Source organism: Hesperophylax consimilis, chromosome 5 (assembly GCF_061612785.1).
Source record: "Hesperophylax consimilis isolate HC1 chromosome 5, BYU_Hcon_1.0, whole genome shotgun sequence".
In the NCBI taxonomy this organism is placed as follows: Eukaryota; Metazoa; Arthropoda; class Insecta; order Trichoptera; family Limnephilidae; genus Hesperophylax; species Hesperophylax consimilis.
In genome coordinates, this window is record NC_142840.1 from 30853223 (window position 1) to 30871454 (window position 18232).

Consider the following 18232-nt stretch of genomic DNA (forward strand, 5'->3'; position numbering starts at 1 on the left):
TTCGTTAAATATTTTTATTAATTATTATCGTTTTTTAATATTAGTGCGCTCCCTCTAACATTCGTATTTACATATCTCCCTTTCGAACCATCTTTGAACGCTTACAACGGAGCCTTAAAGCTGGAAATTTAATGTGATTACTTTGCGCAATATACGCAAGCTCTTTCGGATTCTGGGTTTCTCAATCATTCAAAATGGGTCTCCTGAGTAGGTTTACCCCTTTCGTTCCACATAACACCCTCCACACGTCCACACACCAGTTCCAATATGGTATATTCCCAGTGACCTCTTTTTCGGGGTCAACATAATAGGGTCATCATCAAACGAAACACTTAAGACGTGTCAAAACCCGTCGGAATCATAACGACTTAAGTGAAGAAGCCATGCACAAAAATATGCGACGCGCGGCCCTGTGTATTGAACAGATTTACGGTTGAATTTTCCCTGGCCATTCTCTAAAATAAAGTGAGAATATTAACGACATAACTGAAGAAGTCGTATTCAAAAATATTAGGCGCACTGCCCAGCGTAATGGACAGACTTACGGTCGAATTTGCCCTAGCAGGCCGAGAAAATTGATCTTTCCGTAGGGTTAATTTAATTTTTTTCTGATGAATATATTACTAAAATCTCAGATGTTTCTTGACAAATATCTCGGGAAGTAACTAATTCATCGTCTAGGAACAAAAATTGTTTGCTTACCGCTAATTTATATCTACTACGCGACTAAACTTTATATCGGAATAACCACATGAAAAGGTTGCCACAAATTTTAAAATTTTCCAGAGTGGAGGATACTCTTAGTATCGTCCTGGTGTAAGACCACTATTCAGAATCAAAAACTTGCTTGGATTGGCTTTAACCGTGGTTGGTGACCAAATCTGAATAGCCAGGTACTTAGGGCCCCACAACATACCCCAATTGGGGATGCCATAGACTCACTGGCTCAGGACGGTTGGGAGTAGTTGAGACTCTTCTGCGGTACTCCCATAAAAAAGTGAGGAATTCATGATTTATGTCTAAATCTGGTCACCAATTAATACATATTATAAGATTCAGCACTGAATATATAAAATGAAACATTTGAACACGGCAGTCACTCAGTTTGATTGAAGAAATTGAATCTGGCCTATAATACAGCATAAACTACGAGAAAAATATGATTATTATTTTTGTCGAATAAACAAACAAAAAAAGTTAATTTCTTATCTTATGGCGTTGCTGAAATGAAAAAAAGAAATTATTTATTGAAGTAAAAATGGCTCTCAAACCTCCGTTACCCTTCCCCTGCCTGTGCAATGTTCACTCTCCTTGTGTATGGTGCACACAGCACAGAACACTATGTGCAAGAAAAGTACTTACGTTCACTCGTTACGGATTCGGACGAATGAACCTGCGCTCGTGGAATCGGGCCCGAAGTTCAATGGCGCGGTCGTGAAAATAACTAATTGTACTGTTGTTTGGGTAACGATTAACTAAGTAGGCACTAGTTAATTTTATTTTAGGCTGTTTTCGAAAGCTTCTGTTCTGGTTTTGACACTGATGGATTGCGTCTAGACTTTGTGCTTATCAACTAAACTGTTGGGACTGTTTAATTTAGTCCCTAAATTTCAGTTGCACTCTATACTCGTTAGGGCTCCGTAGTAAGCGTTCAAAAAGAAGAAGAAGATGGTTTGAAAGGGAGATATGTAACTACGAATGTTAGAGTTAGCGCGCTAATATTTAAAAAAAATGAAAATAATTGAGCGAAAATATTTAATAAAACACATGGCTAAGATACATTTTAAGATACACTGTGAATTTTTTCGTACCTAAGCCATGTTAAATAACAACACATCATGTTTTTAATAATTTTCGGAGCAAACGTCGCGTTTTTTTTCTTTGACGGATTTTTTTATGATTACGGTTTCGGCTCCACAAATGTATAGATATTATCTAAAAAAACAATACATATTTTTTAGGAACTTAAAAACTTCTGTCTTTCTTATAAAGATTCCCTAATACGCTGCTGCAGCGCTGGTGTAGCTATACGATGAGGTAGGACGTATACTGCTCATGTTAAAATATTTACTCATAATAACATTCATGCAAGATTTTTGTAGACTGGTAACCGCTTTGTTCCGATCCTCAAAAACACTGTAATTTTAGCATTTCGCGTTTAGTTGCTAACTTCACGATTCTTCAGATATCATTTGCGATGGCATTGACCCGGTCTGCGTTGAATTGCTTCGAAATTTGGCCAATTTTATTATGCGTTCCGTATTTGCTTTGGTAAATCGATATTTCGATTTAAAATATTACTCTGATAGTGCTGCCAATGGGTATTACTGCTTTTTTACATTTTAATTGCGCGACCGATATATATTTGTCAAATCAAATAAAGTCCGCGATCTTTGTATTAATACCATGGTAATACATACGTTCTTAATCCTAGGGGTCGGACGGTTTAAAAATCTGTTAGCCACTAATACTGCTGTATTACGGCCGGTATACGCGTGATTACGTGTAACGTTTTTTACTAACCTGTTCCTATCCCTCCGTATTATCTATTATGAGCAAGACGGAAAGTGTTCAATAAAGATAAAATAGATATTTACGTGCGTTAAGTTGCTCTCTAGTAGGAGCCCTGGCAAGATAAACCTAGTGATGCCATTACTAAAAATACTGATATACGGCCCATAATGGATTGAGGTATGCTAAGTAAAACGTTATTGAGGCTGCGTAGTAAGCGTTTAAAAATAAGTATATGGTTTGAAGGGCAGATAATAAGAAAATACGAATGTTAGAGGTAGAGCGCTAATATAAAATGCGAGTATATCATTGAAGAAAAAGATAATGCTAATAAATTTAAACGAAATATGAAACAAAACAAGATAACGGTCACAATAATAAATCTTAACGAAACATGAAACAAAACAAGACACAGAAAAATAAAAAGATAACGGTCACATTAATAAATCTTAACGAAACATGAAACAAAACGAGACACAGAAAAATAAAAAGATGACGGTCACATTAATAAATCTTAACGAAACATGAAACAAAACAAGACACAGAAAAATAAAAAGATGACGGTCACATTAATAAATCTTAACGGAACATGAAACAAAACAAGACACAGAAAAATAAAAAGATGACGGTCACATTAATAAATCTTAACGAAACATGAAACAAAACAAGACACAGAAAAATAAAAAGATGACGGTCACATTAATAAATCTTAACGAAACATGAAACAAAACAAGACACAGAAAAATAAAAAGATGACGGTCACATTAATAAATCTTAACGAAACATGAAACAAAACAAGACACAGAAAAATAAAAAGATGACGGTCACATTAATAAATCTTAACGAAACATGAAACAAAACAAGACACAGAAAAATAAAAAGATGACGGTCACATTAATAAATCTTAACGAAACATGAAACAAAACAAGACACAGAAAAATAAAAAGATGACGGTCACATTAATAAATCTTAACGAAACATGAAACAAAACAAGACACAGAAAAATAAAAAGATGACGGTCACATTAATAAATCTTAACGAAACATGAAACAAAACAAGACACAGAAAAATAAAAAGATGACGGTCACATTAATAAATCTTAACGAAACATGAAACAAAACAAGACACAGAAAAATAAAAAGATGACGGTCACAGTAATAAATCTTAACGAAACATGAAACAAAACAAGACACATTTAAATAAAAAGATAACTGTCCCAATAATAAATCTTAACGAAACATGAAATAAAAAGATAACGGTCACAACTAGCAATTGAACCCAGGATCTCTTGTCTTACCGGGACAGGCGTCTTAAGCTACTTGACCATTGAGACCTCTTTACTAAGCATCATATTTGTCGATATCATATTTCAAATTCAGAATTAACAATATCATCTTAAACTAATTTTCCCATATTTTTGGCATCTACCTTTTTAAATGGAAACAAAGTTTCTAATGAAATTGGTTTGTAACCTAGATAGTGTCTCGGATAAACATATCCGATTTTTATTTATATGGGATACCTTGACTTTTAAATGAATGAAAGTCTAAATGAATATTCAGGAACAACTTTCTCTTTTTAACTTATTTTGAAGGTTATACCCATCAATGTAATATATTATTGAAAAATAAGATAATACTAATAAATTTTAATAAAACACGAAACAAAACAAGACACAGAAAAATAAAAAAGATAAAATATTACATTGATGGGTATGAACTTCAAAATAAGTTGAAAATAAAAAGTTGTTCCTGAAAAACGATGATGCTTAATAGGCTTAAAAGTATCAAAAAATAAAATATCTAAGTAAGTATTTTATAGGGAAAAAATCTCTCGAGAAATATCTAAAAACATTGTGATTTTTTCATACCATAACAACATAAACAACAGAACCAGACGTGTCGCTCTACCACCAATTCTAAACTCATGATGTAAGAGAAAGGGACCTTTTTGGCCCGGAGCTCTGTATGCCAGTATTTAAAAAAAAGACGTGTCGTTAATAATTTTTGAGCATACTTTTAGTTTTTTTTTCTATCGATAGAATTTCATGTATGCTGCATTTAACTACTTTTTCAAGACGGTAAATGTATGGAAAGTATAATTTAAAAACCTTAAGTGTTCGAGGGAAGTATATTAGAAATGCGGTGTCTTAAAATACTATTATAAGGATTTTGTGTTTCAAGGGATTGGGAAACACAATCAGACTTACCCACTTACCTTCAGCCTCACAACATCCCCCAATTGGGGATGCCATAGTCTCACTGGCTCCAGACGGGAGCAGTTGGGACTCTTGTGAGGTATTAACTATAAAAAAAAAAGACTTACTTACTTCACCCGGTGAACTCAGGCACCCCTGCTAAATTACCAAATGAAGCGAACCACTTAGGGTGACCTGTGACAGAAGTATTGGTTACCCAATAAATGGTTTCCGTGGCGGCGGGACCCGCACCCTCCTCCCAAATTGAAAAAAAAAATTCTTTGCGAATTAATTTTTCATTGAATGTGTAATGATGTAAATTACTAATCTCATTTGAGTGATGTTAATCCGTACGTCCCCTTTATACTTTAGTGGGTACTTTCTTTAGTGTTTTGTCCATTTAGTATTAGTATTGAATAGTACTATTAGTATTAGTATTGAAAAATTGTTTCGTTCTTTTTCACAGCTTTTAATCAATTAAAAAACGATTAAATTCTAAACTTGAACTTAGGTCTCCAGATTTGTACACACGGAAATAGCTCGATTTGCAAAAATACCACTTTACAATCGATTTGGCCATGTAAGTATTTATGTACATTATTATCATTACAAATAATATTATAATGTCAATGGCCTGTCATCGTGTGTGAGCCGACACTTTTTTATTATCTATTATTTATATATTTATTCACGCCTCGAAGGCTTTTACATGTAGATACATTATTATAGTGATGTTGTACAAAGGAGTATAAATAATTATAGTATGGTAGGTACATAACATAAACAAATTATTTAAAGTAAGTAAGTAGATCAGTATAAGTAATCATTGACATTGAAGACAATATTAACCACTATCAAACAAAAAAACGTGAAACAGAAAAGGATTCGGTCGCATCTGGGAATTGAACTCAGGACCTTTGTCTTGCCGGGGCAATGCTCTGACCACTGAGTTAATTCGGCCTTCAACTTCTCATTTTTAAATGACTAACATTATATTCGTTCCACGATTAAAAATGACGGAAGTTACCGTCATTTTTAACCGACATCATTATCTTCATTTAAAATTTAATTCGGGTTGCAAGATTCTATATTTGAACTGAAAATTGTATAAATTTCCTTCGAAATACGAGTTAGATTTATATCTTTAAATTGACATTTTAGACGATATTTAAATTGATTAATTGGTTGCGTTCAAAAAATGACGCATTACCACAGATAATAGGAAGCTCGGTTGTTTGAAACTTAATGACGTCACAACTAGAAAACACGATTCTATTTATGAATTTCATCTATAACCACACGTTTATATTTTTATTTCTGTTCAACCACAATCTTGGCAGAAGCGTCATTTTACTTGGTATTTTAAGCATTGCAAAACGCTAATTTGTGATAATAATTGATAAAATCCATTATTTTTACATGATTAGGTCATTATGCCTTTCTCCAACGGATGTTGGCTTCACATAGCAAAAAATTATAATACTTTAATACTTTGTTAACATATTTTTAACATTTTAGGTCCCATTTTTTTTTTTTTTTTTTTTACAGTAATACCGCACAAGAGTCCCAACTGCTCCCGTCTGGAGCCAGTGAGACTATGGCATCCCCAATTGGGGTATGTTGTGAGGCTGAGGGTATTTGGGGAGGGGAGGGAGATGGGGAAGAGGAAGGTGGGGAAGTACCTGGCTATTCAGATCTGGTCACCAAACACGGCTAAAGCCATTTCAAGCAACGTTTCAATTCTTTCCCATGTGCATGTGAAAGGTTTTTCAACCTGTGTTGCTTTTATTTGAGATACAAAGTAATAAGTCGTTATTTCGAGTTCATGTTACTTATCCAACACTATCTAATTTTTTTTGCTCATCAAGTAACATTCTTAATTAGGCACCTTTCTTACACATTCTTAGTGAGAGTGTTATGATGTTCAGATATGGTTGCCAATAAAGAAAACTCCCCGATAACGCAAAGGCCAGTATTACTACTAGGGTTGCCAGATGGTCCAGATAAAAAAACCGAACATTTTTTGTCAAAGGGTCCCCCCTTTGATTTTTTTTGGTAAAATTTATCGAAAATCAAAGGGCCCTTTGATAATCATAAACCCCTTTGATTTTGGCCGAAACAAACAGAGAAAATCACCGAAAATTTCTCAGGGTGAACACAATAAAACACTCAGTAAACAATAAAACTTATATTTATTATTGCTATTGGTAAGCATAAAATCACCGTTTAACATATTTGGCACTAGATGATACTGCTTTAAATAATCGTTTATTGCCTGAAATTGTATCTTTAAATTCAGTGCATCTGACATTTAAATAGAAGAAAACACATAATTCGCTTTTTACGGTATTCACACATAGTAGATTTCTTTCGTCAGTTCACACATTACCCATTACACTAAAAACTCTTTCTACAATGGCATTGGAGACGAGAACACTGCACACATATTGTACCATTTTCGAACAAGTCTTACAAAATGCCGATTTAGTGATATGCCCACTACTATTGCTCTATCAGGAAGAATTTACTGTCGGCGGATGGTGAAGCTGTCAGATTGCACTTGTTGACATAATTATAAGAACATCGCTAGATTTTCTTTTATAATTAGTCGAAAGCATAATTTGTTGCAATTAAATCCACGAGTTTGTGACAACCTTATAAATCGTGACTCACAGTGCGCGTAGAGTAAAATCACGCACGTTTGAATGTGTACATATTTGTGCACACCAATAGTGGTTCATATTGGTTCGAAATACTTAATACACCACTACACAAGCAAGAATCTCTTAAAAATGATTGTACCATAATTATACTTCCTCTATTGACATTTATTCGCTATGTAATAAAGCCAATTGAAGTTAGGGTAAATATTCGGAATCGCTGAACACGGATTATACGATATATTTTTTAATAAAACCTTCTGTTTTACCAATTACTATAAAAGGAATCTGACTGCATTTGGGATATTTTTAATTTTAGCATTTTAATTTTTAATTACGTAAATCGAAAATTCACTTTCGTTGTATGGGATGAGAGCTGGAATGGTTTCTGTTGATAACATTTTCTCTTGTTTGTATTCCTGATACGAGTGGCTAGATTTTTTACCATATGCAAATACTAGGTAGGTACTATTTAAGCCAAATTCGAAAAATAAAATAAAGATATTTAGGTATGTTTTATAAAATAGAAAAATTAAAGAAGGTGAGGTTATTATATGTTAGGTTGGATTATTATAGGTTAGGTTGGTTTATTATTAGGATTTAGGTTAGGTTAGGTTAGGTTGGATTATTATTAGGATATAGGTTAGGTTAGGTTAGGTTGGATTATTATAGGTTAGGTTAGGTTAGGTTGGATTATTGTAGGTTAGGTTCGATTATTAAAGGTTAAAGGCTAAAATTAAAAATATCCCAAATGCAGTCAGATTCCTTTTATAGTAATTAAGGTAAATCAGAAGGTTTTATTTAAAAATATTTCATATAATCCTTGTCCAGCGATTCCGAATAATTACCGAAGTTAGGAGTAAGCAAAATATAATTTTTTTACTGTCAATTATTGTATCATTAGCTGTATTTATTTATTTCACGCCTATTAAGGCTTTTACATACATATTTATAAAAAATATTTACGAAATTATACACGAAAATAGTGCAGGACACGACTATTTAAAACAATTGCAAAAAAATAAAGTTTAAATATCACTAAACTTGATCTATACAGCATGTGGGCACAAAACATAAATAATCCAAAATATTTTTTTCTGTTTCATTTGACAAAATTATTATGTGTTAGGACGGGTTGTTTCGGAGAATCTGAACAATTCATCAAATTTCAACGTTCATTTTCAAGTTCTGTGAAAGACTTTTTCAAGTTCTGTTTTTATTTCAGTTTTGTCAAGCAACTAGCCTACAATGATATAAAAACAGAACTTGAATAAGTCTTTCACAGAACCCGAAAATGAACGTTGAAATATGATGAATTGTTCAAATTTTCCGAAACAACCCGTCCTTAGTCAAATTAAATACCTTTATTAAAATATTCCACTACTTGATGAAAAAAAAAACTTCAATAGGGTATGCTTATATATTGGAATTGATGTACTAAAAATATATCAATAACATCGTAGTATTTGTTTCCTAGCTGTTGAATCCGTCGCATAGGAGTGTGATATTGGGACGTTGATATAGAATTGCTACAATAATATGGTAGGTACTGTTATTGTATTCACGGCTAAAAATAAATACACGTTACTTATCGCTTAGATTTGGCTGTCAAGTATAATACCGACCTTTATTATTGCCACAAAAGTTAATTATATATAAGTATCAAGCTCTTAGGTGATATTGTTGTTATCTGAATCATTGTTAAAACAAACAAGAACTCGAAATGAATAGATACACACAGTAAAATTAAACATTCTAATAAAAAAAGACATAGCTTAGGTTCACACGTTCATACAGAATGATAAGTTATATTTAGACATCCAAATTAATAAACGAAAAAATTTGGCGGAATATCGAATGGCCCATTTTAAATCGTCATAGAAAATGTATTCGCCAGCATAAAAAACCCTGATTATCGTAATTTTTTTCGAGAATAAAAGAATGAAAATACCGCATTGATAAATTGGCCCTCCAGTTAAAAAAGATCGCTCAACACTGGTCTAGGACTTATAAACGTTGACGATTATAGTACCTACTTAGAGTAATTATCATACAGCATACGGCACCGTGAATGAAATTATTCTAATAAGCTTCGTAGTAAATTCTTTGTATGGGACACTTAAACATAAGTATTGAAGATATCATAATACGAGAAGAGAGTAGGTACTAGGTACGCCGGAAGATAATATTATTTATTATTGTAGAAATACCCGACCCGGAGACCTTGAGGGTCGGGGGATCATTCATATCGAAGATTAGACTTTCAACTTCCTGCAGTTTTGTTCCGAATGCTATACAACAAGACTTCACGAGATAATATATTGGAGTAGGTAGGTACGTACGGAAAACGAGAGTTCCTGATAAAAGATAATATACTAAACAATCAAAAGTACTGATTTCGGTTGTCAGTCATGCGTGAAATCATGTTAAATGAACTCAACGTTGCTTTGAATTTAAGTGTCATTTTCAAAATTGGAACTGATTGTGTGAATAATGACTCAGACAAGCAATAAAGCAGGTACCTACCTATAATCAGAAAATTATTTTATTTTAATAAATTGTACCTATTACTTCCAACTTATGATTGTAAGTTATTCACGTCCTACACTGAGTTTTGTAACATATCGGGATTGCTCTAGCAATAAAAATTCTTTAATTGAAAAGCGTATTTCTTTTGTTAAAATTTTTGACAGATTTCGTGATTTGTCTAACGGTGTTAGTTAACTCTCTAATTTTCTTCAAAGAAAATTGACAAGGCAATGATTCTGAGGCAAGATTGGGTCGCATCTAGAAATTGAACCCAGGACCTCCGCCTTGCCGGGGTTTTGCTCTACCACTGTGCTAATTCGACTCTATCCCTTCGGTCACATTTAACTGTATCATTCTTCTATTAACAACTACAAGCAGAATCTTCATTTTCTTACGAATGATTTCATGAATCTTTCCTAATTAAATGCAATCCAGACAGTGTCTTGGACAAATATATCCTTTTTTATTTTAATGTGCGACATCTATTGACTTTTCTACTAACTAGAATGAGTATTTTAATTTATTTTTTAATAAATTAATGAGTAAAACCTCAAATTGTAATATTTAATTAATGAAGACAATATGAACGACTCTCAAACGAAAATTAGAAACAGAAAAACCAGAAAAAGATGCGGTCGCATGTAGGAATTGAAATAAAAATAATGCTTCAGAAATCCTACAATTATAATATCCCGTATTTTTTCACGGGTCTGCGCTAGTGTATACAAACATGAAATAACCTTTTATTTTTCATACAAGTAGGTACTTGAATACAAAAAATGATCACATAAAAACAATATATCAAATTAAACTTATCATTTATTCATCCAACTAATTTTTAATCAGTGCATTCACACGTATATAGCAAATTCTGAAAATGATTATTAACCCAGTGAACCAAATAAAAAAATTGCATACGCACGAAGAATAAATATCTAAATGAATAGGCCATAGATTAGTACCAGAATGTAGTACAAATGAGTGAAGATTTTTAATCGACTTGAATCGAATTATCTATTGGAATGTTGGTTTTGTTTTCTTCAATGAATGAATAATTTAATGGATGAAGTGGAATCTTGGAAGTGGAAATAACTCACTTCCCGACACCTGGTCGAGCTGAAACTCGGCACAAAGACTCATTGTTGATGACAATGCTTTCTGTCAAATTTTGGTGGCAATTGGATAACATTAAAAAAATTGCAGCAAAATGCACGAAATAAATTGGGATTTGGCTTAAGTGATAGCGCGTTTCAATCACTTTAGTCAGTCTCTCCAGGAAAGGTTCAATCTTCATTTTTTTGTTTTACTTTTAAAAGTAATTTTCAAAGTTCACAGAGAGAAGAGCCAGTCCCTGGGGAGGATGGTTCAATCCTCAGTCAAATCAAAAAGAGTGTATTTAAAAAAAGTTGATTTTATATTATATATTATTTTGCCGTGCAAAATATTAATGACGTTTATTTTTAACATAAATTATGTAGATGTGTTATGAGAATCTCTTGGTCCCTTCCGGGAATCTATTCAAAATTAGTTCTATTTTTAAAATGAGTGGCGAAAATTATAGATATCGCGTTAAATTTCTCCTTCTCTCAATTGCGTTTTATGGGGCCGACAGATTACATTCCCATCGATAGTGTATGGTGAGAAATATGCTGAAATAGGGCAAGCCATGATGCGAATAGCGTAATGTGTCGACTACCTTATGCAAACTTGTAGAAAACGATAGTAATATTTTTGATTAGAATAATTGGATCGTTCCGATGAGTTACTAATGGGATTGTGACGGGTGTGTAAGTCTGTAAATCATTCACTGCTTGAACTGACAAAATGATAAGGAAATGTGTAGGTTTATTATAAAATGATAATAATTATAAATTATGAGTCCCATTGATCCATTGATGACAATTTTCTTTGTACCTACATCCTGTTTGGTGGCTGCTATAAAACGAACTGACTTTTCTGTTTAATTTTTTATATAATTTTGTTCATTTTCGATTAGGTAGAAACACATAAATGTGTGTAAGTAGCTGTTTATTGAGGACATTTGGACATCTCCCGTCTCCAGAGGGTCATCAGAGGGGACTCCATCCAGGCAACCATGGCAGTAATGATTGTGTTATTTGATTAGCGTTGTCTGCGCCATAAACTTCCCACGTAGTGGTGGAGAAGCGCTCTGAAAGAGTGCAATCGACCCTCCAGGAACATTTCAGTGGCGCTGCAGTATCTCGGTAGGCGGAACAGTTGACGATAAGCATTCTTGTAAGCGACTTTTATCTTATGCCACTGGGGTGCAATGTGATCCACCCACAGTTCTGACGTGTATAGATGTATAGAATGCGTTGAATAGTATCTTTTTCACGTTTGTACTGCAAAAGTGAAAACGTCTTGACAGCATACCTGCTCTAACGGATATCGCTTTTCTATATTAATGATGTGATACAAATTAACTAAGATATACAATGAGGATGTATCATAGAAAATAAAAAAGTGGGTGTGTCAAGCCTACGCAAGACAGAAGTGAAACTTCTAGTTTCAGCTGATGCTTGGCGTGGCGCAGTTCGCTGGTGTCTGAGAGAGAGGAAAGAAGAGAAGAGAGAGAACGTTCGTGAGCGGCTCCCCCACCTCAACAAGGTTTCACTTCAAAAATGCCACAGCCGAGAATCGAACCTCGCTTAACTGATTGAAAGCCAACCACGCTGAGCACCAACTGTAAGCAAAGCCGCATAAATTGATTATATTATGTAGGTTCTGAAAATATGAGAGCTTGTTATGTTTTATAATGTTACCTACATCACACCCAAAATATAATATATTTTTAAAAATAATGTACAATGTACAGAAATAGAATCCCACACAAGATCGCGTAGTGCGCTCTAGCGAACGGATATTTTATCAGAGGGAGATAGTTTTAATTTTTTTTTCTGTAAATTATTACATATTATCAAAATAAATAAATTAATTAAATAAATGTAATACAATTATCATAATATACGGATTAGATAATAATTTTAATCCAAAACAATAACGCAAAGCGCGCTCTAGCGGAGTAATGTTTTATCACAGTGAGATAAGTGTTTTTATTATTTTGCAATATTATTTTCTTTTAAAAAATGTTCTGACCTACTAAAAAATAAGATATTGAATGAAAAAGGCGTTAAAAACAAAAAAATAATGTGCGATGGCCGAGAATCGAACTCGGATCAACTGCTTGGAAGGCAACTATGCTGACCATTACACCACCAACGCCAGTTGTCGGGATGAGCTAAGAAGCATTTATATGTTACTTCAAAACTTTGACTAGATCAAATGAACTTTAATCGGTGGTGGGGGTACCCGCATTTTCGTTTCGGTCATGAGTCGGTTTTACTCCGGTCCTCGAAATTGCATGACGCGCGTAAAGAAGTTTCACTTCAAAAATGGAAACTAATAACTGTTTTTAACCCTTCAGCCCTCTTGTATATTGACCTTTATATTTCTTAAAGATGCTGTTATTAAGTCTGAGAATCTGTGTGTATTTCCGCTTCGCAATAAAATCCAAATAAGTGGAATATTTCTGAACGTATCCGAAAAATAAATTAAAGGCGATAAAATACGATTTAAAAATAAACATTTATTTTTTTAAATGCTAAAATTTTGGAATCAAACATGAACAGTTTTAAAAATGGCTCACCTTACGTTTTTTGGTCTAAACACTGAACTAAAATCAATAATAACGAAAAAAAACACATACATTTCAATAGACAGATATATTGTGAACATTATTGCTACCTCACTTTTATTATTTCATATGAAAATAATTAATAAAAAATTCACAAAGTTTCATAATTTTTCTCAAATTGTGGTCGAAACTTTTGGTTTCATAGAAGTGTACATTTTAATTTTTCTGTGGTTAACATCTGTATTTGAACATAAAGCTTTGTGTTTTTTTCTTTCTAACACCATTTAGTGTATATGTTTAACTATGACTATTTCTATGAGACGATATGAGCTGTTGCCAAAAGCGAACAAAGAGCCAATTTGTTCAATTTGCTGAACAAATTGTCTCTAGGCGTAATACATGTTTATTCCCGAAACCAAAAAAATTAGCGCAAGGGTTTAAAAAATACATTCAATGTTTTTTGTACGTTTTTTTAGTGCTATTAAAAATATCTGCAACGTCTGCATACTGGTTATCTAAGCGGGTAGGCGTGGTAAAAATAGTTTATAAATGAATTAGTATTGATTTTTCTTTTTTTCGAAGAAAACTTCTTCTAACTGCTTTTCACTTTGTGATGGCATTATTTATTTTATATTAAAACACAAATAACACTGTTTACATCACTTCATAAAGTGATGTAAACAATGTTATTTGTGTTTTAATAAAAAAAAAAAAAATAAAAAAAAATTAGTATTGACATTATTGTTGCAGTGAAATATATTTTTAATTCGCGTGACTGCCTTAGTGCCCGTTCACGTGCACAGCGGCCATGTCTAAAGTGAAAAAATAAATGTATTTTTTTTAAGTCATTACGGATAATTTCCTAACCTTCCTCTTTCCTACCACATTCCCTTCCTCACTTCTTTCATCCTTACAACATTCCCAAATCGGGGATGCCGTAGACATACTGACTCCGAGAGCATTTGGGACTCTTGGTATCCCATAAAAAATAATAGGTTTTACATATATGTATATACAGAAAGAACGAATGAAACCTAGTACCTAGTAGGTACCTATTATTTCACGCAACTGTATTTTGGGGTTCATCTCACATGATATAACTTTTTTACATATCAAATAGTGAGATCATTCTTGTACTTCCAGGGACCAGTGCCGGGAATTACAGATTCAGATACATAGGTACTAAGTTATACAACAATCGGTTATATTCCTTCTCCCCCATAGGAGAAATCACAACACGGAACTGATGCTAGTTATCAATTCAATCCGAGTTTAACAGAAAAGTAATCCTTATATGCCGAGGAATGCGTTACCATTGACCCCAGGCCCGGACCTACCAACCGAAGTTTGCCCGGTTCAGAAAGTATATAACTCCCAACGCATGAAACCACAATTTAAAGCCGTAAAGAAGAAATTTTCCCTAAATATGTGTATGTGATAACCCTAGAATAAATTAAATAGTGACAACGACATACATTACAAATGAGTATTATAACGGTAACCCTTAACATTGGTACCTACCTGATGTGGGTTATTTAAATTACCAGTTTACGAAAAATAAAAGTTTTCAATAATTCCAATTACTTAATAAAAAACCGTAAGAGAATTTTCCATTTTTTGTGTTGAACAATCTTTATGAGTATGTATACAAATTTGAATTATTTTAAAGTTAATTGACTTCCTAACGCCAGGCAAAACTATTTTTTGTTCAGATGAAAAGGCGTAAGTGAATGGTTCCCTTTTGAAAAAAAAAACAGATCACATAATGTGATGATTATATTCTGTGCAGGGCCGGCCCTATTGCACCTGAAGGATGATGTGTTAAGTATGGGCGTGGCGACGATGATGTGCCGTGATTATTATGCGAATCCCTGTTGGTAGGAGAAGGAGTCAGAACAATTTACGGAGCGCTGTAATTACGCGGCTGTCATCTGTTAAAGTGACAGATCTCATACAAAGAAATGATATTATGCGGCAGTTCCCCAATTGATCTGACCCCCTCTCCTGAGTAAGATTATAGTGTAGTGTGTCACCTCAACATATAAAACGTATATGCCACGCCCAAATTATGCGCGAATAATATAGCGTAATGTGTGTAAGGCTTAAAGCGTTTCAACGAGTCACCAACCATCAGACACGAGCCTCCGAAAAAAACCCAACGAATTCCGCTATACTTCGCCTTTCTAGTGGATTGAGATGTGTTGGTCGGTCGTGACAATGGCCAGTACGAACGAACGTGCCATTCAAATGCATCACATCGTCCAAATAAACTATCTTTCTTTTGGAGCGAAATATGAAAGTCACCTGCGGTTACTCGGACTTTCAATTATGAAATACAAAGTATCTTATAATGTTCATGCTTCTAGACGTTACAGACATCCATACTCTATATTCTACTAAAATATACCACCTACGTGTTGCTTGTAAAGACACTACTTGTAAAAAAAAACAACGAAGTACTATATAAGCCATTAAACTTGCCTCGTTAATCTCATTAAAACCACGCGCAGAAAATCACCAACACATCAAATCAAATAAAAGGATTAAGTCTGGATCAAAACAAAAGGTACCAACACATATTTTTGTAGAACCAATTACAAATAAATATTTAATATAAAACGAAACTTACCATTTCTTCTCAGCCGCCGAAGCGCTGATTGTGGTTTGGTGACTTTCAGCATCGATGTCAGTCACCTGCAATTCAATGAGATAAGCTTTAATGGTAATTTATTATTCTGAAATAGTATTAGAAATAGCAGAAATTATCAGCAAAAAATGCGTGGCTTTAAGTAGCATCGTAAGTTTCCCAATGATTTCGCGGTTAAATAGCAATTTCGGCTAGACTTTGTTTTTAGTTGATTCGTTTTCCTTTAATTGTTTTTAGGAATAATTAACTTCTTTCAAATAGCCGAGACTAGACTATAGAATTAAACGCAATATGAAGATCGTTCTTTCTTTGCGATCTTTTATCCCAACAAATAATTACAAGATTAATTGGAATTATAATAGTGATTCTAGGTGAATTTAACTGTCCACTCCAGAAGATCATATCTGTAGTTTAAGGAATAATACAAAACAGTTATCTTTTTATTCGCTTTATTCGGGAAGGAACAAAGCGAATTCGTCAAAAAAACACACGTTTACAAAAAACAACAACAAACTTTTATGATTGTGAAAGCAACATTCAGCTTACTGTTACATTCTCTGCGATATTTACGGAATCCTGATTTTTTTCTCGATTTACTGCGAAATTTGAACAAATTGATGAAATTACGAAAATTAATGATTTTTAAGAATTTTAGTGAAATCCGATGAAAATTTAATGAATGAACATAAAATTTAATGAAATACGATGAAAATTTAATGAATGAATATAAAATTTAATGAAATCCGATGAACATTTAATGAATGAACACAAAATTCAATGAAATCCGATGAAAATGATGCATTTATAAAAGCATACGTTCACAACCATTTTTTAAATTGCAAATATCCTACTTATGTTAATGATTAGGCAGTTTTTGTAAGTTTGTAAATAAATGCGCATGTAAATAGTATGTACAGAGCAAAATTACTATCACGTTGGATAAAACATTTATCAAAATTTACAGCTACTGTGTTATAATAAATACGAGTATGTGTCATAATAATTTTGAATGGATTCTTTGCAAGTACATAATAATATTAAAAAAATCAAATGGCAAACACAAAAGAAATAAAAAAAAAAACATTTCTACTAAAAATTACAATGAATAAATAGACTTTGAAAAACATTATGATTTTTTTAATGAATCTTGATGTAATTTGATGAAATCATTAAGAGAAAGTAACCGAGTTAAGGAGAAAACTCACACTTTCCTTCCTGGTTATCCAGGTACTGTCATCCAGACAGCGATAGTGTCTCTTGAACATCAAGCTACTCCTGAGAACGAGACGTGCGACCGTCATGAAGGACGAGATGAACTGGCCGAAGAATTCAGCAGCAATAAATGTGATATAACTCTTAATAATTAAACTGCATTGGCCCAGTGAATGGGACTACAAGATTTTGAAAGGAATTCTACCACTTCCCGTCGGTAACAGTTACTGCGTACTTAGGTGACCACCAATGCATTGACCAACGGACTATCTAAAATGGTCCATTTCTTTCAGACGTTAAAACACAACTATTTGAACAAACACTCTTTACCCTTGTCTGTTTGAGTTATCAAGGGCTATCTTGGTTTAAACCCTACGACCTATTTATTATTTATAAGACTGTCAGGTTTTAAATAGAACTACTGTAGACTTAAAAAAAAACATTTTTCACACATGCCATGTAAGAACATTCAACTGTGATAACATGGATAATGTTAAGTAAGGACAATTTCAGCAAAATACAAACAAAAAGGGCTTATCACTTCAACTTGAAATGATAAGCCCTTATTGCCTTGTAACCCTTTAACCTTGAAGTAGCACCACATATTTTAAAGTTATTCTACATCATCAAACATGAAAAGACTCACGTAAGGTTCAGAAAGGTTTCATAACTTTAAAAAAAAACATAGTAAAAATAACAACTAAAGAACGGTAATATACACAATGATAAGAGTGTGGTAGTCCCAGAGAGAGGTCGTATGTATGTGACGACATAGTTCTAGTATCTTCTGTCTTTTTCGATTTAACACAAGACGTGTGAGA

General features: G+C 33.3%; 1 protein-coding gene across 2 annotated transcripts in view; it reads right to left on the reverse strand.

The window, feature by feature from the left end:
* LOC149423770 (endothelin-converting enzyme 1-like) overlaps positions 1-18232 on the reverse strand; it is a 101074-nt gene that overhangs the window by 30774 nt on the left and 52068 nt on the right. For both annotated transcript variants that reach the window (XM_089632110.1, XM_089632109.1), the window contains exon 2: positions 16182-16246. In XM_089632110.1, coding sequence (XP_089488236.1) covers positions 16182-16246 — 65 coding nt within the window. The remainder of the gene's footprint in view (positions 1-16181; positions 16247-18232) is intronic.